The sequence below is a fragment of the Hemiscyllium ocellatum genome, chromosome 4 (assembly GCF_020745735.1).
Source record: "Hemiscyllium ocellatum isolate sHemOce1 chromosome 4, sHemOce1.pat.X.cur, whole genome shotgun sequence".
In the NCBI taxonomy this organism is placed as follows: domain Eukaryota; kingdom Metazoa; phylum Chordata; class Chondrichthyes; order Orectolobiformes; family Hemiscylliidae; genus Hemiscyllium; species Hemiscyllium ocellatum.
This window is the reverse complement of record NC_083404.1, coordinates 133654624-133680726: the sequence shown is the minus strand read 5'-3', so window position 1 is coordinate 133680726 and position 26103 is coordinate 133654624. Positions and strand designations below refer to the sequence as shown.

General features: G+C 40.2%; 1 protein-coding gene across 3 annotated transcripts in view; it reads left to right on the top strand.

Annotated features, from left to right (window-relative positions):
• Positions 1-26103, top strand: part of LOC132815107 (intermembrane lipid transfer protein VPS13B-like) — a 945713-nt gene that overhangs the window by 836605 nt on the left and 83005 nt on the right. For all 3 annotated transcript variants that reach the window (XM_060823876.1, XM_060823877.1, XM_060823875.1), the window contains exon 43: positions 1975-2136. In XM_060823876.1, the coding sequence (XP_060679859.1) occupies positions 1975-2136 (162 nt within the window). The remainder of the gene's footprint in view (positions 1-1974; positions 2137-26103) is intronic.

The following is a 26103-nucleotide window of genomic DNA, read 5'->3' as shown; positions in this document are numbered from 1 at the left end:
TGCCGCGGAGTGCAGTGGAGGCCGGGACGCTAAATGTTTTCAAGGCAGAGATTGATAAATTCTTGATGTCTCGAGGAATTAAGGTGTATGGGGAGAATGCGGCTTGATTGAATGGCGGAGTGGACTCGACGGGCCGAATGGCCTTCCTTCCACTCCTGTGTCTTATGGTCTCGTGGTCTTATGGACTGATTTCCTGAGAGAGAAGGTGGCAAAGTGGAGATTTGATGAAGTTTTCAAAAGCATGGTGAGCAGAACAGAGTAGAAATGGTTGGGTGGGGGGGAGAGAGCTGTTCCCTCATGAACAGATCAAGAATAAGAGGGCACAGATATAAGATAATTAGCAAAAGAAACAAATGTGACGTGAGGAAGCACTTTTTCACACTGTGAGTAGTCAGTGTCTGGAATGTACTGCCTGGAAGGAAGGTTGAGATAGGTTCAATTGAGACACTCAAGAGGGCATTGGATAATTATTTACATCAAAATGATTTGGTGAGTCAATGCAGACACAATGGGTCAAAAGGCACCCATCTATGTTATAACAATTCTGCAATTCTGTGACTGTATTTCATAAATTATAAAAGGGTCTGTAAAAGGTGCTATATCAATGCAGATATTTCTGATGTAACTTTCTGACTGACAGTGGCAGCTTGATATCGGATGACAAAACCGGTACTTAAAATCTCTTAGTTCCATAAGCACCAAACATGGACTAAGTCCCATAAGATAACACGTGTTAGAATCAGAATCGAGTGGGCATTGCATTTGCAAATTTCTCTTGCGGGAAATGCCTTTTGTTTGAATTTCAGTTATTCACCAGATTTCATATTTGTTGCAGGAAATCCTTTTGAATGCTTCTTGCACTGTGCAGAAATACTTTGGCATTTCACATGATGCGAAAACTAACAGATTATGTAGGAATGATAGCAGAGCAGCAATCTAACCTCCCCATTCCTGTTCACTCACAACTACAAAAGCTGTTGTGATTTATCACTTATGTTCAAGTGAAGCCTGAATTGGATTACTTCTGGAAATCACAGTGTTTAATATGGAAAAGATATGAATGTGTGTTCTGATTGTCTGCAACATTGTTTATGGGTTGATATGGGTTTGGGCACTGGTGATGGGCTGCTCTGATTTAATGGGGCAGCTCTATTTCAATTTTTTCTTTTGCTTTGAAAGTGCATTCTTTTCTCTGTCAAGAGAGGAAGACAGGTCAACACCTCAAGGACTCAAAGTGGGCCTGTGCTCCTGTGACCGTAGTGCACTGGATCATGTAGACTTCATTTTAGGAGTCGCACAAAGCCTAACAGATAGAATTGAATATCTAGACGCCAGAGAACTCAATTATAAAATCAAGTTCCAAAAGAATTTTTTTTTGTTGAATCTTTATGTGCAAACCTGTAGTTCAGTTTATATAAAAACTGTGATTCTTGTATTATGCAAATTATATGCAATCACTGAAAAAGTATTTGTACTATGTTCCGTTTTTAAAATATTTTCTTTCATTATATATAAATGTTACAAATAATTTTTGTTTCATAATACCAAGTTTTGTATTTTGATGCCAGTCATTTTTCCCAGGCAGTATTGCTTCAGGTCAGCCTTGAAAATCTTAGTCTTCTTGCAGTTTAAAAGTAGAAAGCTGAGCTGAACTGCTAGTATTTTGTCTAAATATTTTTGCAGCCATTAAAGATTAAGCTGCAGAGACATTGCCAACTTTAAGTTCTAAATCAGTATTTAGATGAGACACAAATCCTCCAGAAGGATCCAATTTTTTTAAACAACTGTTTTATTAAGTACTATAGAGAATTTAAAATGCTGGCACAGACAGTAACCAGCTTTTGTCAGTCATCTGAAATATTAACCAGTGTATTCACATCCTCGGGTTTTCAGGCTGTGGTATTTACCACTAGGCGGACGGCTGCTAAACATCTTTAGGGCTGATCTAATGCACACTGATGTTTTCTGTTCCAGAATGAACATCCAGAGGCAGAGGAGTTGATCTTCAGCCACTTTGTGATGTGTAATGACACTCAGGAGACATTGCGGTTTGGCCAGGTGGATACTGATGAAAATATTCTATTGGCCAGTCAGCACAGCCATCAGTACAGCTGGCGTTCACACAAGTCCCCGCAGGTATTACAAAACGGAGCTTGCTGAATTATTCTTTGACGGCTCTTTCAGGGGACTAAACGATAATAATAACAGCAGGTGCCTTGAAGTAGACATTAATATAGCTCTGAGTAAAGCAAGCTTTTTATGATTCAAGTCCAGAAAATGTCAGTGATGCACTGCCTCCAATTTCTTTAAGTACTGAATGCTGACATGGAGTATTGTGGTCCAATGGTAGTGCCCTTACCTATGGTCCAGAGGATTTGGGTTCAAGTTCTACTTGCCACAGAAGTGCTTCAGAATGCATCTGAATAGGTTAATTAACAATGTCATTTAAAGTGCAGTTTATCTTCAGCAACCCGATAACACCTGTCATATTTCCTCACTCCAATCCAATGTTGGCATTTTGTCATGGTTTCTGTATGAAAGTGATAAACATTCTGCTGTCTCTCACAGCTTTTGCCTTTAATTCTGTCATTTTTGTTGGATGCATATTGTGAAAGGAAGCGTTCATTTCTCATAATACAGAACTTTCGGTTCTGAAAGATTAAGAGAGCATTAACAAGTATGAGGCAGTGGTGTGTAGTTTGTTCCACAAAGGTGGAATTTCACTTCACTTTTAAATATCCTGTTTTTGACAGTTGCATTGACGTAGAGTATACTCACCGGTAGGTGTCCTAACTGAGTGACGTGATACTGTAAGGATTTTCCAACCTTAGCTCTAAATTAACTTTTCAAAAGGAACGAGGAAAACAGATGATTGGATTTATACCAGACGCCACTACATTTAAGCTGTTCCCTACCATAACATCTCATCTGTCCATCATTTTGCTTTTACTTACCTATCCCATTGCTACCCACTTACCTCCCCAACTTAATCATTGACTTTGACATCATTGCTTTCTTTGAAGTCCAGTTTGATCTGTTCCATTCCACTGATACTACCCGTTTTACAGTTCCTCTCCAAAGGCATCACCAAACTGTTCTTTCAAACCAAAAGACCACCACTGACTCTGATTTCGTGGTTACCAGTAAAGTAATAGAACTCTAATAAGTTTTCCCACAAAGATCTAGCAATATCTGCAGCATTGGTTTCTCCGGTTGAGAATTTAGCTTAAATCTGGTACCAAATCAATGGGATTTCCAAGTGTCCGCCGACATTGTAATCAACCAGTTTAAGTAGCCAATTATATTGCAGTATTTTCACCAGCAACAAAGCAGGAGATAAAATGTATTCATTAACCTTCTCTTTTAGTAGAAGTTTACAGTGAGTAAGATTAATATATTACGTCAGTTGCATTCTTCTATCTGTGAAAGTTGATGGGAGTGCAGCCTGAGAACCTTGGTAAAGTCAAATGAGAAAATAATCACATTCAGTGTGGGGCCTGAGTGAATGACACTGAGATTGACGGTTTTTATAGTATTGACTGTGCTGGCTGGACACTCTCACCAAAGCACAGAATTACTGTGGTGCAGAAGGAGGCCATTCGGCATCATGTCTTCACCAACTCTCCAAAATGAGCATCACACTTAGTGCCTTTCTCCAGTCTTCTCATCGTAACCCTGCACATTATTCCTTCCAAGTTAAAAGTCTCACTCCCGTTCTGAATGCTTCAATTAAAGATGCCTCCACCACACTCTCAGGCAGTGTATTCCAGACCTTAGCTATTGGCTGTGTGAAAAGGTTTTCTTTCTCTCTCTCTTTGTTTTCTGGCTACATATCCTGGGCAGGATTTAGAGACACAGACTTGCCTGGCATCTGTATCCTGCTCTCGATCTTATAATCTGCATTCTGAGGAACAGCAGGAGCCCCAATGTCTGAACTCTACTCCGTTGCAGAAGTAGATGCAAGGTACTTACTTAAGTAGAACATCCAGCTGTCTATCGAACTCCACTCCTGTGCCTTTCAGTTTTGCAGGCCAGAGGATATAATGTCACCCATTGCTGGGATCTGGTTATTGCACACCAGGGTGTGTTCACATGCCATTGGACATGTCTATTACATTTCTGGGGGACCAAGATTTCTCCAAGATCCCCTGCAGTTTAGGTTAGGCCTGTCAGATGCCTCATTGCTATGTGCCACCCTGACACAGCACAGCAACGGGTCTTGTTGATGCAGAGGCTGGGTACATCTCAGGAGGTTAACTAGTGGCTTATGAATACAGGCAGAATATTGTGGATGCTGAAAATCTAAAAACTAACTTTTCAAGTCCAGTGTGAATTTAGAGTGAAGATACAGATCAGCTCCAATTTCTTTGAAAGACAGAACTGGTTCTAGGTGGAGGGCTGAATGGATTTTCCTGTTCCAACTTTCCAAATCAAAAAGAAGCATGTGAAAAGGACCTGCTACGTTGGGATGTGTTTAATGTGAACTGTTCGCCATCAACTCTGCCTGCTAATTTGTTCTTAAATTATGTCTTAATCACAGAAGAATGACTAATAAAAAATACAGAGCTGAAAATGTGTTGCTGGAAAAGCGCAGCAGGTCAGGCAGCATCCAAGGAGCAGGAGAATCGATGTTTCAGACATAAGGGCTTATGCCCAAAACGTCGATTCTCCTGTTCCTTGGATGCTGCCTGACCTGCTGCGCTTTTCCAGCAACACATTTGCAGCTCTGATCTCCAGCATCTGCAGTCCTCACTTTCTCCTACTAATAAAAAATACAATCTAATCATTGAGGTTACATCAGTCAAATGATCTACTTGCTAGAACTGGAATTATGCAAAACAAAACCTCCTGTTGAAAATACATTGAAACTCCATCGATTAATTCAATTGTTTTACTTGAAGTTCCACCTTGAATTTGGAGCTAAGCACAGCTGAGTGGTGAAATTCAATGTCAACCCTCTGATCAGTTGTTGTGGTTCTGTTCGCCGAGCTGGAAGTTTTTGCTGCAAACATTTCGTTCCCTGGCTAGGGAACATCATCAGTGCTGTTGGAGCCTCGTGTGAAGCGCTGCTTTGATGTTTCTTCCGGTATTTATATTGGTTTGTTCTTGCCGCTTCTGGGTGTCAGTTTCAGCTGTAGTGGTTTGTATATGGTGTCCAGGTCAATGTGTCTGTTGATGGAGTTTGGGGATGAATGCCATCACAACAACGGATACCCAAGCTACAAATCTTCAATCAGATTTTAAACCTCTGATCAGTGTCGAGTGAATCTCCTCCTTTCTATTCATGGGGTTCAACAAATTGAGCCAAATTGTTGCGAGAAGTTTGAGAGCTCATTTCAGAAGCTGATTAGATGTATGGCTGTTCAGAATATCTTCACGTCACAAAGAAAATTAAATTGCTGTGATATATGGGATAAGTGCTTGGAAGAGATGAGGAAAACTGGAACACATATTTATTATTACTCTCTCTGGCAATCTGAAAAGTAAGGAGAGAACTTTGTGAGGATCTGTGGAGAGCATTTGCACCAGTTTATTCTGATATTAAACTCTGCTTGCTGAGCTCGTTTAAGATGATCTTTCAGGGCTATCTGACCTCAACTTGCTACAGAGGATGAATGAATTTGCCAAATAGTCTGGAGTCACGACCACGCAGTCAAATCCAGACCCACATGAAGTATTCTCTCAAATAGCATCAATAGCTGATTGTTTTGTCTCATTACAAACCAGATGCTGAATCTCCAAATTTGAGTTAAAAATCTGGTCTCTTTTGTTGAACTCTAAGAGAAATCAGATTATGAGCTATCATTGATGAAAAGTATTGAAACTGAAAATTGCCTAATAGTAAATTGAAGACTGCAATAAAATCAGCCATGATCTATTTGAATTGTGAAACAGGCTCCTCTATTCCTGTTCCTTGGTTCGAACTGTAGTGGTGTGAGGGTGGGGGGTAATACTGGTGATGATGTAGTCAGTATTTTCGATCCTTGTGGAGTTCAAGTTCCCAGTATGTGTTTCAAGATGGTATCAGTTTGCCTGGAACCTACATCAGCAACAAAATGGTATAGATGATCGATGGCTATTTTGCAATCACTTTGACCAAATCATCACAAAGGTGGCGTAGTTGCTTTTTTAAAACATCACTCATGAGATTAAACATCATTGGTTGGATCATCATTTATTACGCATCCCTAATTACCCTTGAGAAGGTGGTAGTGAGCTGCCTTCTTGAACTGCTGTAGTCCTTAGGATTTAGGGACCCCTACAATGCTGTTGGGGAGGGAGTTCCAAGATTTTGACCCAGTGACAGTGAAGGAATCTCCCAAGTTAGGATGGTGAGTAGCCTGGAGAGAAACTTGCATGTAGTGATGTTCCTATGTATCTGGGAGCCTTGTCCTTCGAGTTGGTAGTGTTCATGGATTTGGAAGGTTGTCAACTGTGGACTCGTGAATGAACTGTAAATAAATCTAACAGAATTATTATTCCTGGCAGCAACTGATATGATAGTAAAATACAGCTGTTGATGCTGGTTTAATTTATAAAGTGAAACAGAATGGTAAAAACAAACTTACATTACATCACTAATGTATTAAAATGTCCACTGGTTCTTCATGGACAAACAAGCTTGGAAAGCACTGGAGAAACTCAGCAGGTCTGACAGCTTGTGTAGGCAGAGAAACAGAGTTAACGTTTCAAGTTCAATGTGAAGTCAGATTTGATGCTGCCAGACCTGCTGAGTTTCTCCAATATTTTCTGTGCTTGTTTCAGATTTCCAGCATCCACACTGTTTTGTTTTTTTCTTCACGGAGAAAAATTGACACTGAGCACTGAAAACAGAAATTATTGAGGTTGGTTTTACAAAAGTGATTTAAGGGAGGAGAGAAGAGTGGAGGTATTGATCGGTTTAGGAATTTCACAGTCTTTTGGAACTAGGTAGTTGGCAGTCAATGTTGAAGAGAAGGAAATTGGAAATAAGCGAGGCCAGAACTGCAATTGAAGACTTGCAGAGATCTTGGAAAATTATAGGTATGAGGAAATTACAGGAACCAAGGTCACAGAGTGACTTGAATGACTGATAACAACTTAAAAATGATGTGTTACTGAACAAGGAGCCAATGTTGGTGAGTGACCACAGTGGATTAGTGGGTGAATTGTACCGGCATGAGAATTAGCTAGTGTGAAAAGCGATCACTACACATAATGTCGGCATAGCAATTAAGTTGAACGTTTTACAGACATTCTGCCTGATCAGCTCATGTCGGGAGAAGTTGTCTGGAGAGGCCATTGCCAGATTCACTCAAAGTATTGTATCAGTCAGCTCTGAAACAGCAAGTTCCTCAGTGCAATTGCCAGCAGACAAATCCATATTGTCTTGTTGGCATTGGTAAGAACAACCAGCCATCCATTTGACCTCACTGACATAGCAATGCTGAATACGGGAAAGGGAACTAGAGTGATAAAGAGGTCCCAACAACAAAGTCTGGTGTGGAAATGGAGGTCTAAGAATCAGCTCCCACCATGTCCATTGCGTACAGTGCTATGAGATTAACCAAGAAGTAGCTGACAACTAAACCAGATGTCCCAGTGGAATTTCTCTGTTCTAAGTAGTTTGACATCTTTGTGGCAAATGTTTTATTGGCAGGAGGCAAACCACATGTAGTATATTGAGTAAGTTCACAATGTATTGCACTGCACATTTCGCACAATATTCCAGTTTTGGTCATTTTATGTTTATTTCAGTAGCTCATGATACATTTTGTTCCAAGTATCCTTATATGGTTTCCTAATGTGTTGAATCAAGATTGCCCGTGTCAAATGTTTGAAATTTTGCTTTTGCAGCAAGAATTTTGAATGAAATTAGGTCTAATCTGTAATACCACATTTCATTCTCAGGCCATGTCTGGGTGCTTCACATACCCGAATTGCTTTCTGAATGTAGTTGGTGTTAGAAATGAAAGAATCTCAGCCAATACAATAAGCAGCAAACGAGATGAATGAGCAGCTAGTCATTTTTTGCTGATATTTTCACAACCTGAACTGACTGATAGGGTTAACATCCAAAAGAAAAAGTGTGCTTCCAAGAACTTGGCATAGTTTCCAAATGTCACTGAGGTGTCATCCCAGATACAGTGATGACATCTTGTGGCAGAATATAATGGTGGTGGTAGGACCTCTTCCATGGGCTGGAGAGCTGGTGGCAGAACTGCGATGACCAGTTCTGGGGTTCCTGTTTAATTAGATAGCTTTTAGACAGGCTCTTGGATGGCCGACAGTGCTCAGGTCCTGTTGCCCACTTCTAAGAGCTATCAGGCAGCCTGAGGACTGGGAGAAATGGCCATTGGCTCTGCAGCAGTTAAAACCATAACACATAGGTGCAGCTCAGCAGGCCTGCACTGCTATTCAAGGAGATTATGGCTAATCTGGTAATCACACTGTCTCAGTTGTGAATATACTTAATTATCCAGCCTTGACAATCCTCTGTGGTAAAGAATTCAACAGATTCACCACCCTCTGGGGGGAAAAAAAATCCTATGTCATCTCTGTTTTAGATGTATTACCCCTCACTCTGAGATGATACCCTCTGGTCCTATCAGCTCCCACAAGAGGGAACAAACTTTCTGCATCAGCCATATGAAGTATATCCTAAGAACGTGGGCGGCACGGTGGCACAGTGGTTAGCACTGCTGCCTCACAGCGCCTGTAGACCCGGGTTCAATTCCCGACTCAGGCGACTGACTGTGTGGAGTTTGCACGTTCTCCCCGTGTCTGCGTGGGTTTCCTCCGGGTGCTCCGGTTTCCTCCCACAGTCCAAAGATGTGCGGGTCAGGTGAATTGGCCAAGCTAAATTGCCCGTAGTGTTAGGTAAGGGGTAAATGTAGGGGTATGGGTGGGTTGCGCTTCGGCGGGTCGGTGTGGACTTGTTGGGCCGAAGGGCCTGTTTCCACACTAAGTCTAAGTCTAAGTCTAATCTACAAAACCTTGTGTGTTTCAATAAGCTGCCTGTCAATCTTCGAAGTTCCAACAAATACAAGCTTTATCTTCAATGTATTCTCATAAGACAGTCCTTGCATTCATGTGATCAGCCTATTGAGCCTTCTGTGGACTGCCTCCAGTGCTAGTATATCTTTCCTTAGATGAGGGTACCAAACTGTTCACAATATTCCAGCTAGCCCCATGAGAAGAATTGTTTCTAAAACCTTAGAACACAGATAAGCGTTCAGACACATTAAGAAATTGAGACTGTATCTTCTAATAGGGATGAATCTGGCAGTTACTTTGGGTGCAGGATACTCATGCAGGTGGTATATCTCCAATGAGACACAGGAATGAGACGCTTGGTCACATGCCAACCCAGTGTGGCCCCTTCCCGCCATTGGTTAATAACTAACGATGGCAGGCTGAAGCCTTGAAGTGGCTATTTAAGGCCTTCGATCAGCCTCCAGGCTGGAAGGCCATCTTCAACATTTATCATCCCAGACTATTTTGCAGGATTTCAGGAAAACGAAATGCTTTTACACACACACACTCTCACACTCTCTCTCTCTCACGCACACACACGGACATACTCTCACTCACACTCTCTCACTCTCACTCACACTCACACTCACTCTCTCTCTCTCTATCTCACACGCACACTCACTCTCACTCTCACTCACACACTCACAAACACACACACTCACTCTCACACACACACTCCCACTCTCTCTCACACACACTCACACACACACACTCTGACTCACTCTCACACTCGCATGCGCGCGCGCACACACGCGCACACACAAACACACCTTAACACCTGTATCCCAACCTGTTGCCAGGTTCAGGAATTACATTCTGAACTTGGAATGGAACTTGACAAAAAAAATCAAAGAACTGTAGATGCCGACAATCATAAACAAAATCATAAATTGGAAAAACTCAGCGAGAATGGTAGCATCTGTAGACAGAAAGCAGAGTTAATGTTTCGGGTCCAGTGACCCTTCAGAATCTTCTGACTCAGAGGTAACTGCTGCCAACTGAGTCAAATTGACATCATACCTACTTTCTAAACTCCTTTGAATCTCTGCAGATGTATTTTATCTCACTCCAGATTTGCAAAAATAGGAATATACATGAATTCAGTCCAATTACTTTGGGGATCAGCAGGTTAATGATCCCAGGCTTTTGGCAAAACTATTTGTGTAGCCATTTCTGGGAGACTATTTCAGTGGTTTCCTGCTTGACCTCCCACCTTGTATACTCTGCAGGCTTGAGCACATCAAAACCTCTGTTGTCGCTGCCCTAATATATTAATCCATGCCCTTTCTGCTCACTGACCCATGTTGGCTCCCAGTCCAATAACTTGAACTTAAAATTCTGATCTTAGTTTCCACATTCCTCCTTGCCTTGACCTTCCCTATATTGGTTTCTTTCTACAGCCCTGTAATCTTCCAAGTTATCTGTGTTGCCCTTGATTTTGACTATTATTTTCAACCCTGCTTTTAAGTGTTGCACCATGAGTGGCCATACTTCCAGTTTTCAAGTTGGTGAAAAGATTTGTAGTTCGGGTGCCAGTTGTTGTAGTTGTGCGTTTGTTCACCGAGCTGGGAAGTTGATTTGCATGCATTTCGTCCCCCAGTCAAGGTGACATCTTCAGTGCTTTGGATCCTCTTGTGAAGCGCTGCTGTATTGTGTCTTCTGGAATTTATTTGGTTCCGTTCTAACCGCTTCCGGTTGCCGGTTCCATCTGTTTGTTGTGTTGACTGGTATATGGGTCTAGGTCTTCTAGAAGCATGGCACTCATCCATGGACTCCATCAGCACATAGACTTAGACCCAGCATACTGGCCACTACAATGAACAACCAGAAGCAGCTGGAACAGAACCAAATAAATTCCACCAGAGAGTGTACGGCAGCACTTGACAGGAGCCTCCAAAGCATTGAAGATGTCACCCAGACAGGCTACGAAGCATCTCCAAATCAACTCTGTGATCGGTGAGCATACCCACAACTACCACATTTTTCCAGTTTTTTTGGCTTTCACTCCCAAACACCCCACTCCAAACAGCATCTCTTTTTTTTTCAAGATGTTGAAACCTGGACTAAGCTTTTGATCATTGAGCCCAACACCACTTTAAGTGGCTCCATTCAATTTTTGTTCAGTAACATTCATGTGACAGTTTGCTTATGATACTATATAAATTAACTTATTGTCCAGTAATTGGGACTTGGGTTAAGATGGTCAAGACTTGTACTTGCCACCTTTGCAAAAGTGCAAAACCTTCCTATGTTACCAACCCTCTTCAGCTGAAATGGGAAAGTTGATGCAGTTTGTGTTCACTTCTGTGTGCATGGTGGTTTGACTGCATCAATTGTTTGCACTACCAGAGGCATTCCTGCATTTTTATTTATACAAAAAGGTACTGTTAATGAGAAAAAGGATCATGTTCTACGTTTTGCAAGGTAAAACAGAATGAGATCAAAAGTGGAGGAACAGGTAACGTTGGAAGTCTTGAAGGAATCTTTCGAGTGACTGAGTCAGCCAAGGATCTTTCTGGAGACCGCTCTTTTTCTACAATTTTGGGCACATCAGCAGCAAAAGGTTTGTGGAAAAGTTTCACAAACCAGAGCCAGGTTCACACAACGAATGGTAGATTACTTGGAGAGTTGAATGAGAGTTGAGAAATCACGTGATTGTAGCTATAAAGAAGGAAGAGCATACAAGTATGTTTTCTCATAAGGAAAAGTAGGAAGAGCTGGTCAGTGTTTTGGATTTCACTAGACTGAAATAAAAATATAAAAAGTTCATTTTTAAAGCATTGGAATTCTCAGCTTTTATGCACAGAAAATTGTCCTCTCAACTGCATAAAAATACGAAGACCCAGAGTGGAATAATAGGTACCATGTGCTACAATGAAATGCCACAAAAATGTTAGTCAACAAAGATTATTTTGAATATTTAGTTATGGTTAAAGATGGCATTTGAACATAATTGTTTCCATGCTAAATAAAGTGTTTAATAGCTCATAGTGGATGAAAGATGGAATTAAAGCCTCAAGTGTGGACAAGCCCTCAGAGTGTTAGATTAGAGGAATGTCAGATGACTTCATAGCTATAAAATTATTTCAGTCCTCTTGATAGTTCTGAACTTGCCAAGTTACTGAAGTTTCAGAACATTTAAACCAGATCTGAAGATAAATGTGAAATAATCTGTGCGTTTGGAATCAGTAACTGCCCCAAAGGCTCTAGTTTATACTTGACTTCCACCAGGGAATAAAGTGAGTTAGGACAGAGGTCTCATATACCACATACTTATAGTGGGAAAGAAAGTGAAGTTACTCAATGTACACGTCTCATGTTTCTTATTATTACAAGCATTGCACAATTATAGAATGTTGCTTATATTGAAAAAAACCATTCTATGTGATCCATATTGTAAATGGTAAATTCACCACGTTAGCTGTTTACAAAGATCACTGTATTAGTCCATCGTGGGGTTACAACAAGCCAACTTCATGTACGTGTTATCTTGGCAAATTTCCTAATCTCTGAAGCGATTGCTGCAGAGGTTGATGTGACTTTATTACCCTGTTGTTTTCTTAAACATGTTGCAAATAATAAGCACGTTACATCTGAAACACTCCAGCTTTGGATTATCATACGCTGGAATTTTTCTGTAAACATGTTTAAGGGTGTAGTAAACTGTCTGAAACTCTGGCAGAGAGTTTAACCTAGCATGCCCATTGCAGTGAGCGTACAGAGCTTTCTCTGTTAGACTAATGGCATGGGATTGAATTGGTTGTGCAGATTCACTGGGGACAGTCAGCATTCCAGATTGGTGACTTAATTAGTTTGTGTTTAATTACATTGATTTCTCAGACTTTCTTCCAAAGAGAAGAGACACATCTTACATCTACCTCAGCAGCCTTTTCTTTTCAAATCCTCTTGCCCGAGTACTTTGAACACTTGAACTTCCAGTTGGGAATCTACTAATACTTTCCTCTCTGAAGGAACCAGTAACCTGTTGCTCTCTGAGCCAAGTAATTGTTCATTTTCTACCATAGTGCCACAAGTAATAAAACTGATTTCAGAGAAAATGTACTTCTTGCTTTTCTGTGCAAAAGGTTAAAATGTCCTAATCCTTACCCAATAGTGTTTCAGTAATGACACTGTTATTTGTTGCCAAAAACAACTTAAACTTCAAATGCAATCAGTCCCAAGAACTAAACACGGCACCTAATAACCCTGAGTAGACTTTTGAAAGTGTTCGCAGAACCATTGTTGGTGTAAGTTTCTAATTCTTTTTTCCCTCTGTTAAACTAATATTAAAGTTCACTTTTGTGTTGCCTGCATTGACCTTTAAGGGGCAGCTTCAACTTTTCAAAGAGCAATTAGTTTTTGTTTTGTTTGGGAATTTTTTTTAACAAAACAGGCTTCCACATGCTTCTGTGTAGCTCCCTAGGATAGTGCAGTGCTTTCTCTGTCTTTCTTCCGACACATGATTCTGATGTGAATGAAAAGGTCATATACTACATGGAAAACACAGCATGGCACTATCCTGGTGAGCCACACAGAAACGGATGCCAGGGACATTTGTAAATTGTAACTTCTAAACCAGTGGTGAAATTCAATGCAGGAATGCTGTGAGGAAGTCTTTTAAGTCCAATAAAGGGCTCCTTTTTAAAATTAAGTTCCTGTATAAAGCTACATTTGCAATTGTAGCTTTGTGAATAGTTCTCGTTTCTCTCAGATATGTTGGTGAAACACTAATTTAAAGACAACACTAATCCCACAAATGTCTGTTACAGGCCCACAGACTCTGCCAACTGTCCAGAGTATGCCTTCTTCCCACCCCGCACCCTGTAAAGACTCCATTCCCCTCTCACTCTTTCCCCCTCCCTCCCTCTCTAATCTCCCCACACACCCCAGCAAAGTTTCTCTACTTCTGGCTTCCAGTTTATGTGCTACATTATCTGAATTCTGTCCTCTTTAGACTGACTGTGACGAGTAGGATTCTAAAGTCTGCATTCTCCCTCTTCTCAATTCCTCCTGTTTCTGTCTATTTCTTCACAATGACAATGTTGCTTATATTCTCCTTCACTTTCCTTTAGATTCAGCAAGTAATTCTCTGCCAGTTATAACACGATCACACAAACAAACCTATTTACTCCTTTCCAAGGTACTTTGTTTGCTCATCCACCTTGGTACATACTTGCATTCATTACCAGTAGTGTAGGTTTGACGACACCACATGGTTGCCAGTGTTTTGGGAAGGTGGACCTTGGTGGACTAAAAATCTAGCCTTGCTCACGGCACATACTTTCTAATGAACCTAAAACAATTGTCTAATGATACAATTCACTTTCCACCTTATTGTCCAAGGTTTCTAAAGAAAGGGGAGGTGATGTCCTCATGATATTACTGATGGACTGTTAATTCAGAGACCCAGATAGTGTTCTGGAGACATGGGGCTTGAATCCTACCACAGCAGATGGTGGAATTTGAATTCAATAATAATCTGGAATTAAAAGTCTAATGATGACCATGAAACCCTTATTGATTGTTGGTTCATTAATGGTCTTTAGGGAAGGCAACTGCTTTCCTTACCTAGTCTAGCCTACATGTGACTACAGACCCACAGCAATGTGGGTGACTCTTAACTGCTTTCTGGGTAATTAGGGATAGGCTAGAAATGCTAGCTCAGCTAGTGACAGCTACATCCTGTGAACAAATAAAAATAAGAGAGTAAAGGAATGCATTTACACACTGGTTAAAAAACAGAGGCAAGATAAAAAGAGGTATAAGTGTTTTTTAAAAAAACACATGCGGATCAGACTGAATTATTTGTGAAGAGTAAATAGTTGTACATTGTAGCTACTGCAGTAAAGGTTACGGGTAGTGTTGACATTGGTAGTGGAACTGAAAGTTTTCAAGATTCTTGATTTTGTAGGCTGGAAGTTCTTTTTTCCTGATTTTTTAACTGGTTTTCTTTACCTGAAAGACAAGGGTAATTAGCTTACTGTGATCTTCGATGCTTACTAATGCTCATACTCAATTATGAAAGTGTTCAATCCCACTACTCCACTCAAGTAGAGTTGAATCTGGCTTTTTAACTGCTGCCCTTGTGTTTACTACATAAGGAAAACATAAACTGTGTCTGCAGTTTGGGACATAATCCACAGACATTAGCTTGTTGCTGAGAAAAGGATTGCTAGATCCTATTACCTTTGTAGTAGTCATAAGAGATCATGGTCCAGTCTGAACTTGCTTTGAGACCTTTAAGTATTACATTCCAATGCTCCCAAGAAGTTTCTTATTAACATCTATAATTATTATCTTCACATCAGTCTTTTAAAAGAATATATTTTGAAATTAAAAGCTAAAAATGTTCACAGTATTTCAGAATTATGACATATGGTCATCACACATCCCTCATAGGATGAATGAATTGAGTTTGTTTCTTTACAAAAGATGAAACAGAGTTAATTATATCAAACAAACTACACATTCTCTGACACCAATTCATTCTTTTTTCATTCATCCTCACTTAATATTATCTGTAACTGTTCTAACCTGACATTTCAGGGCTTCTTGACTGTTACATTCCACCCTGTGAGCATATAAAGGTCTTTCCCTTAATTTCCCCCACTCTTCAAGGAAATTTATATATCTTCCAGTCTCATTCTAATGTTTTGCACTCAGTTAGTTTGTCTTTTCTCTTTACAAGTAATTTGTACTTTTAATGTTGGAGACTCTAAACAATGGGACTGATTTTAATTTTAACCTTTTTTTCTCGAACCAGCTTGCAAAGATTTTATTCCATGCCTCTGGAGCAGTGGGACTTCAATCTGGATCTCCTGCTGCAGGGTTAGGGACACTGCAGCAACAAAATGCTTACAAATATTTTGCTGTGATTGATTGAATCCACTGTTCGCAGTGTTTTGGGATTTGTTGCAAACTTTGGTTTCAAGATTTCTGTGGAGACATCATAAGTTAATAGGACTGCAATCTTTATAATTATTCATACAAATAGAATCTAACAATTAAATGTCATTGATCTAGCAGTGTTTCCATTAGTAAGAGAATTAGAATTTCCATTTGAAACAGAATCTAGTGTGTACTCTTGTGGATTATAAGAGTGAGGAGGTTACGTTGGAGCTGTGCAGAACTTTGATTCGGCCTCAGCTGGAGTACTGTGTGCAGTTCTAGTGAAGGATGTTAATGCAGTGGAGGGAATGCAAAGGTGCTTCACGTGGAATGGATCAGCTGAGCTATGAAGAGAGGCTCGATAAGCTTGGGTGGTTTTCTTTTGAGCAGGGAAAGCTGAGAAGGGACCTGACACAGTTGTATGAGATTATGAGGAGCATAGACAGTGTGGATAGAAAACAGCTGTTGCCTTTAATTGAAGGTCGCTACCAAGAGGGCACATTTTTAAGTGAAAGGCAGGTATAGAGGGGATTTGAGGAAAAAACTCTTCCACCCAGAGGGTGATGGGAGTGTGGAATGTACTGCCTGGGAGTAACCTCACAACCTTTAAGAAGTACTTGGCTGAGCACTTAAAATGTCATCACATTCAAAGCAATGGGTCAAGTGCAGAAAGTTGGATCAGTGTAGATTTAGTGTAGTTTTGCTGGTACAGACTCGATAGGTTGAAGGGCCTTTGTATGATTCTCCTTGTGGTTCATTTAAGATTTCAGATGATGAATACTTAATAAAAGTTATGAATGGGACTTAGCATGAAGTAAATCAAAACAAACGGGCCCTATGGAGTACCTGACATGTTCTATGTAAACTGCATAGTCTATCCTGTTCTTATGGGATGCTTATTTTATATCTTGCTTTTGTTTATGAAACAGCATTGAATAAAATACAGGGCACCATGTGAGGTAGCAGATACACTGGCTAAATACAAGGCTCTAAGCCAAGGTATTTCCGTACTTGTGGGTGAAGACTTTGCAAAACAAAATCCTGACCATCCCAGATTAAAAGATATTATTAGCATGCAAACTGCACCGGACACATAAAGTGAAAGTAAAATGTTTCTTAAATTGAGATTTTGGTGCAAGACCACTTAATAAAATTTGAAATAAACAATTCCCCTCGATATTGTATTGGATTTTATAGAAGTTTTGAAGCATGTTCTCCACTCAGGGATGTTCCATACCTTTTTAATGATTTTATGGTTCATGTGCATTAGTTGCAAGTCCAGTATTTATCGTCTGCCTATAATTTCACCTGAGATAGTGCTGGGCTGCCATTTTGAATGCTGCAACCAATCTGGTCAAGTGCAAGTTGCTATCTTTGATTGTCAGGAAGATTATAAAAACAATATGTTATTTGAGTGGAGAAAAACAACAGAACCCAGTTGTACAGAAAGACCTGGGTGTGCTGGTACATGATTCACAAAATGTTAGTGTGCATGCGCTGAAAGTGATGAGGAAGAAAGCAAACGTTAGTTTTATTGCAAGTGGAAGAATATGGGCATTGTGTTGTGGTTGTGCAAGCTGTTGGTGATGCTATATCTGGAATACTGTATGTAGTTTTCATCACGTTGAAGAAAGGAGGAAGGTTACTTTAGCATTAGAAGCAATTCAATGAAGTTTCACTCAACTCTTTTCGGGCATGGGATAGGTGTCTTGTGAAGAAAGATTGTACAGGCTAGCCTCAATATACATTGGAGTTTAAAAGGAGAGGCGATCTTACTAAAATATAGAAGATTTTAATGGGATTTCACAGAGTGGATGCGAAGAAGATGCAATTTTAAAAATCAGGGGGTCTCCGATTTAATACTGGCGATGAGATTTTCCTTTTCTCTCAGGGTCATTAGTCTGGAATTCTCTTCCCCAGTGAGCAGTGGAAGTCATTGACTTATTCAAGGCTGAGTTAGATTTTTGATCAGCAAAGGAGCCCAAAAGTGGAGTGAAAGCCATAATCAGATCAGCCCTGATCTTGAGCGGCACGGTGATTCAGTGGTTAGCACTGCTGCTTCGCAGCACCAGGGTGCCAGGTTTGATTCCAGCCTTGAGTGACTGTCTTTGTGGAATTTGCACATTTTCCCAGTGTCTGCGTGGGTTCCTCCGGGTGCTCTGGTTTCCTCCCACAGCCCAAAGATACGCAGGTCAGGTGAATTGGCCATGCGAAATTGCCCATAGTGCTAGGTCAGAGGGAAATGGGTCTGGGTGGGTTGCTCTTCGGGGGGTCGGTGTGGACTGGCTGGGCCGAAGGGCCTGTTTCCACACTGTAGGGAAACTAAGTTAATCTAATCTAATTTTATTGAATGTTATGATGTGGAGGTGCCAGTGTTGGATAGAGGTGGCCAAAGTTAAAAATCACAACACCAGGTTATAGTCCAACAGGTTTATTTGAAAATACAAGCCTTTGGAGCACTGCTTCTTCATCGTGGAGCTAGTGGGGCAGGATCATAAGATACAGACTTTATAGTAAAATATCAAGGTGTCACACAACTGATACGATGAATTGAACAAACCTAGATGGCTGTTGTATGACACTTTGATCTTTTACTATAAATTCTGTGTCCCATGACCCTGTCCCAATAGTTACCTAATGAATGAGCTTGTACTTTCAAATAAACCTGTTGGACTATAACCTGGTGTTGCACGATTTTTAACTTTATTGAATGTTGGAACAGACTTCAAGGGCTGAATGGCCTATCCTGCTCTGAATGTTTGCATTCTCGTGATTCACAAGCTCAAAGGAAGAAGTAGGTTTGAAGTTGTCTGTGTAATGTCAGTAAAAACACCAGTAAGTATAAATAAGGGTATAAAGTATTTGGCCCATTAGCCTCGAAAAGCACGTGTAAATTTGAACTGCCATGGTCTCTTGCACAGATTATTTAACATCCTAAAATAGATAAATAAACATGATAAAACATCTGAAGGCATAAAGCTCTGTGTAACATTTCCATGACTATTGAGAGTAATTGAGTGCGTGCAGGCTGTCTACCTTTCTCACTGTCTGCATTATTCAAAGCTGACTAGTTGTGATCCACTGGTGATATTTCCAAGCAGAACTGTTTTTAGTGTGAACTCTGGCATCAATGCATACTGCTTAAATTGTACTTCATACATTTACTATTGTAGTCCTTCTTGTCCCTCAGTGACCCCAGTCCTGGAACACACTTTCTCACATCAGCTGATTGCCTTAGAGTGCAGTTGGACCTTACCAAAAGGTCATTCTTTTACAGTAACCTGTAATGTCAATGCTGAGAATGCGCTCAGCTGGTGATTAGTATGGGGCTGAGTAGGTGCGGTAGGACTGAGCCTTTCCAGTGATACGCCGATAATGAAACAGGAAACCGCTGTCTTCACATGCCTGCCTACCATCTCTCTCTTGCGGCAAGGCTCCCAAGGTGATTGCAATTCTTGTAACCATTATCAACACAGCCACAATAGTTTAATATTTGCTTGCTGATGGGTTTAAAGATAGGATTTAAGGGGAGGAGTATCCTTAAAATCCAGTGAGTGGCTTTCCCACTGCCTATCTACCCACCCCTGACCTGTATGGAATTTTTGAACCTGAGTGTGGATGAGATGCCAGGTGACCTATCCATTTTAGAGTGTCATCCTATTGTTTCATCTTCCTGCATTTAACTGCGGGTGAGGGGAGACTTTAGCCATACACAAAAACCATCATCTTTGGCTACATGACCACTATGTCCTACATGGTCTACATAGGCGCCTGAGCTTTGTTGAGGAGCTCCTCTGGAGAAAGGTGCAGAAACTTTGCCTCACAGCTATTAAACTGTCTCCAGTGTGACCTTTTTACCAGGGAATAGTGTGAGTGTGTAGAACCGGGGCCACGGGATCCTTTCAAATCTGGCTCAAAGTAATATATTCTCCTGGAAGCTAAAACACTTAGGACAATTATTAGGGAGGTCATATCTGAATATCTTAAGCAAAAAGAACATGAGGTGAAAAAACAATATAAAAATTGGGCAAAATCCAAACAATAGTTGAATGTCATGTGAGTTTGATTAGACAATATGGGCCCAGAGTTTGCTGCCAAAATAATTTGGAGGTGATATTGATTATTGTTCGCCTTCAATTACACTCTTCCCAGCAAAAAGAAATATTCTCTGAATTAATCTTTCAAAACCTTTCATAATTTTTAAGAGCTGTGAAGTTCCATAAACATGACATGATTCCCTTAGGTGCAAAAGGATGAAATCACATTGCTACAAGTTTAAAAGACTTTAACTTTAAAGAATTCATTAGTTTTTCTTTCTGTCTGTTTCGCGCTCTCTCTTTTTATTGCAACCTTTCTTTCCTTCTCTTTATATTTGTTCCCACACCTTATTTCTTTTGCAGTCATCCCCCTTTTTCTTTCTCATCCTTAAAGATCATCGGTGAGCCTCTTAGCACGAAGTGGCTTGGTGGCAGTATAGCAATCCAGAACCCCAGGCTATGTTTTTGTTGAAATTCCACCATGACATATGGTGAAATTTGAATTCAATAAAATCTGGAATTAAAATAACAAAAAAGCTAGTCTAACGTCGACCATGTAACCATTGGGATAAACAGACCTTCTGGTTTACTAATGAAATCTGCTGTCCTTATCTGGTCTGGCCAACATGTGACTCCAAACCCCCAGCAATGTGGTTCGCTCTTAAATTTCTCTCTGAAATGGCCTAGGCAGCCAGTCAGTTCACGCGCACTTAGGGATATGCAGCAAATGCTAGCCTTGCCAGTGATGCCAATATCCCATGTAAATATAATTTTTTAAAAAACGCATTCACTGATCTCCCTGATATTTCATTAACATAGCCAGTAAGGACACTATTGCCCTCACCATGCTATTATTGGTTCACACTTCTGGCAGCGTAAATGTAAAAAAAAAGGGTTTGAGGGACTAGGTCTGATGTTGTGAGATGTTTCAGTCAAGCACATTTTCTAGTACAATTTAATAGAAAAACAAGTAGGTGGGAAGGTAATTGTTTTTAAAGGGAGATCACATTTATTAGTTGCTTATGTTCAAACTTAAAGGCAGAAAAATGCACTTTTCTCTGTGATCAGACCTCTCTCTGTGCGAAGTATCCGTTGATGGCCACCTTTCTTGACTCTCTACCTGCAGGAAAAAAAAAGAGAACCTTTGTTGTGCACCTACCCCTCACAGCCCAGCACAGATTTTGGAAGTTAACCTGCTGCAATGCAGCACATTGGCAAACAAAATTAAAAGGTTGGCCAATGAGAGAGGTGTTCACAAGAGTCCTGAAGGAGGTGAGGGAGAGGTTCAGGAGGGATAATCAGCACTTCAGGGCCAGATTGCTGAATATTAAGCCTCATAAGAGGATTTATTAGCTCAGTCGGCTGGATAGCTGTTTTAAAATGCAGAATGATGCCAACATTATGGGTTCAATTCTTGCACTGGCTGAGGTTACCACTAAGAACTGCCTTCCTCCACCTCTCTCCTTGCCTGAGGGATGGTAACCCTCAAGTTAAACCACGTCCTGTTATCAGTCTCTATTTGGGCCATTGAGCTCCTCCATTTCTCTGAAAGACATATCTAATTTGTTCCAGTGATGTTCTCATTCTCCATAGTCATACAGTTGGCTTCCCTTTGATTATATGGTATAGATGTGGAAAGAATGCCTTCCATTATGAAAGAATCTAAAACTAGATTTTATCCTGTCATCTCTGGCTGTTTTGCCAAATGTGATGCCCGTGTCCAGTTGTCCAGCCTCTGCTTAACACTATGGTAAATCATAAATCCCACATCAACAGACTCTTTCTTGATTACACTCCAGGTGCAGTGATGGGACCATGAGAACCAAATTGAACAGAAAATTTGTACAGCAGTACATGAGTGCAACCTTACTCCACATGCTCATGATGCTTTGGTAGTGTGAAATTGAAATCGCCAACGAATGTAAATTAATAAGTGCGCTTTAACTCTAGAAGGTTTTCATTGCTGCCAGTGTAAATGTTCCTAACTGCCACTAGCTTATCCAATCGAAACATTCAGATCTTTACTGTCTACATGATCTCCATCTGTTTACTTTCCTTGCTGATTTCCTAACTGGTCAGATGGATCCAACTGCTATGGCTGTTTTTCTTTGGCATTAACTAATATTTATAAATTAAACAAATTAATTGCTTACAGACTTACGTGCAGGAGAGCTGAGGGACTAGCCAAATGTGCCCTGAAGCTTCTTATGTCAGTGAAGCCTCTTGGTGTTGGTTTTCAAAATTGACTGACTTAGTTATATTCTTAGAATTCAAATGACAATCAAATCTCTTGGCCTTCCAGAATTAATATATGTCTCACTATTTTACTGGCTACTAATACAAGTCTATTAGGTTTGTTTTTTAAAACAACCTACAACTCAGTTGCTTCATTTGGATTTTGAAATATTATATATGAAACTCTGCTGTACGCTTAAATTATATTTCCGTATAAGCTTAACATATATCTTTTCTGTGTGCTTAACCTAGAGACGATTGTAGCTTTTTTCCAATAAATAGCCTTAAGGTAGTCTTCATAATTGGAAAGGAATGTTTTGCAGTCCTGATATCTTTTGGCCTAAGTAGAGCATTTGAAACAATAACTTGGTTTGTGCAGTGAAACAAGGGTTGAGGGTATCAGCACTCAGTGTTAAGAAAGAATAAATTATACAGCAATCTCTGGTGACTGCCCATGCGCAGTTAAAAGCAGTATGTGGATCTTTCTGAGTTTCTCATGCTGCTCTGGAAGCTATGCTATACTGACATCTCACCCAGAGACTCACTATTGTGTTCTGATCCTAGGTAATGATATTACCTTCAAGTCAGAGCCCAGACAGGAACTGGCTTGATAGACCATATTTTGATTTGTTTTCATTTGAATGCAGTGAACTCTTAAAGTCATAGAGATGTACAGCTCAGAAACAAACCCTTTGGTCCAATTTCGAGAGTGTGGTACTGGAAAAAAACAGCTGGTCAGGTAGCATCCAAGGGGTAGGAGAATCGACATTTTGGGCATAAGCTCTTCTTCTGACTCTGATTTCCAGCATCTGCAGTCCTCACTTTCTCCTTTGGTCTAACTTGTCCATGCCGACCAGATATCCTAAATTAATCTAGTCCCATTTGCCAGCATTTAGCCCATATCCCTCTAAACCCTTCCTATTCATGTACCCATGTAATTGTACCAGTCTCCACCACCTCCTCTGGTAACTCATTTCATATACACAACACCCTCTGCATGAAAATGTTGCCCCTTAAGTCCCATTTAAATCTTTTCCCTCACCCAAACCTATGTCCTCTAGTTTTGGAATCCCCGACCCAGGAAAAAGACCTTGTCTATTTACACTATCGATACCCCTCATGATTTTATAAAATCTATAAGGTCATCCCTCAGCCACCGATGTTTCAGGGAAAATAGCCCCAACCTATTTAGCATCTCCCTATAGCTTAAACCTGCTAACCTTGGCAACATCCTTGTAAATCTTTTCTGAACCCTTCCAAGTTTCACAACATCCTTCCTGTAGGAGGGAGACCAGAATTGCGCACACTATTCCAAACATGGCCTAACCAATACCCTGTACAGCTGCAGCATGACCGCCCAACTCCTATCCTCAGCACTCTGACCAATAAAGGAAAGCATACCAAACGCCGCCTTTACTATCCTATCTACCCGTGACTCTCCTTTCAAGGAGCTATGAACACTGCATTCCAAGGTCTCTTTGTTCAGCAGCACTCCCCAGGACCTTACCATTAAGTGTGTAAGTCCTGCCCTAATTTGCCTTTCCAAAATGCAGCACCTCCCATGTATCTAAATTAAATTCCATCTGCCTCTCCTCGGCCCATTGGCCAACTATCAAGATCCCATTGTGTTCTGAAATAACCTTCGGTGTCCACTGCACCTCCAATTTTGTGTCATCTGCAAACTTACTAACTGTACCTCCTATGTTCACATCCCAATCATTTATATAAATAATGAAATGCAGTATACCCAGCACCAATCTTTGTGGCACACCACTGTTCACAGGCCTCCAGTCTGAAATACAACCCTCCACCACTACCCTGTATCTTCTGCTTTTCAGCCAGTTCTGTATGCAAATAGCTAGATCTCCCTGTATTCCATGAGATCGAACTTGCGTTGAAACATGGACATGCAGTGTTGCAGGTTTTACTTTAGTTATAAAACAGTAATTTATTAACAAAAGAAATGAGGATCAAGAGTAAACCAGACCACCTACTTATAATGCAAATTAAAATATTTTTAAATATACAGAAAAAAGTATAACCCTATTAATCCCAAAACACTCCTTTTTAAATTGAACACACAAAGCAAAACAGCTTTTGAATAGTATGCAAAACACATTCCATTACTGTATTCAAAACAGCACCAATACAATACTCACACCAAAGTACACCACAGTAAGTTTAAGTCACTTGTGATTTCAAATTTCACACTAAAATTGCAGGTATCTTCTTCATGGAGCTATCATACACCTCCGTGAATGCATGAAGCTTTAAGTAACCTCTTCAGTGTTTTATCTCAACACTTCTGGTGTGGGACTAGCACTAACTCCTCACTCTAAGGTAACTTAGTTCACATATATTTTTTTCCTTCTCAGGAGAATGGCTTGAGCCATGTTGCTCCAAGGAATTAACAGGCTGCCTCACTCAAAGTAAAACCCCAAAGCCTCACTGTCCAAACCATGGCTGTTACCATTAAACAAAAAGTAAATCCAGGGATGTCTAATAAACCCAAGTATTTATCTTGCTGGATGGTAAAACAATCCAAGATAAGTTAATCCAAAATAATTAGTCATGCGCAACTACTCACACTAATGCCAAAATTGTTTTGCAAGTTAAAGTTAGTTAGAAGTTAATTATTAACTTCAAACACACAGAAAACCAGTTGTTTACCAACTCAAAAACCCGAAACCCAATCTTGCAATAAATAATGTTAAAATATATGTCGGATAAGTCCACAAATAAGAAATCTTTGGAAAGATATAGGTCATGTGGGACTAGTTTGGTTTGGGAATGTGGTTGGCATGGACTAATTGGACCCAAAGGTCCGTTTCCATACTGTATGATTATATGACTTTGTGTAAACCCACAGTTAACATTACAATTGAAATATCTGGATTAATGTGGATTTGTGCATCTTAGCTGCTACCCATTAAACTACCAGAAAACATCAGAACTGAACAGGTGCTAAATCTTAATTAAAATCACAGAGATATATAGCACAGAAACAGACCCTTCAGTCCAACTCGTCCATGCCAACCAATATTCTGAATTACTCTAGTCCCATTGCCACCATTTGTCCATAACCCTCTAAACTCTTCCCATTCATATACCCATCCAGATGCCTTTAAAATGATGTACTAGCCTCTACCACTTATTCTAGCAGCTTTTTTCATACACGTACCACTCTCTGCGTGGAAAAGTTGCCCCGTATGTCTTTTCTAAATCTTGTCCTTCTCACCTTAAACCTTTGCCCCCTCGATTTGGACTCCCCTAAGCCCGTGGAAATGACCTTGTGTATTTACCCTATCCATGCTCCTCATGATTTTATAAACCTCTATAAGGTTACCCCTCAGCCTCCGATACTCATAAGAAAACAGCCCCAGTCTATTCAGCCTCTCCCTACAGCTCAAACCTTCCCTGGCAATATCTTTGTAAATCTTTTCTGGACCTTTTTCAAGTTTCAGTGATTGACAAAAATATCTTTGGCACTGAGAGTTAACTTGTTTTATATGTGATATTGAATCCCATACAATTTTAATTCTCATTGTAGAATGACATTTTTAGCTTTTGCTTCTTTTCTGTTTCATCATGCACTCACCTAATTCTCTTTTTCTTCTCCCTTATTTCATTTTTGTCCATGATTCAGCCTTGAATTCAATCTTTGAACTAATGCTTCTGTAAGAACGTGTGGTCTTAAGTATATTTATATATAGACCAAAAGGAACAGTTTCCATCTCTATCTAACTGACTGGGAGTTGTATCAGATATAATAAATATATTTCAAGGAAGTTTCTGAGCCATTTTGTTTGAGAAATACAACAGAACTCAAGTAGTACTGGGTTAAAAAGCAGGTTTTGGTGTGGAGTCAAGAATATTAGACCTCAGATTGTTTTAATTGTCCCACTGCCTGACAAAAAAAATTTGCAGC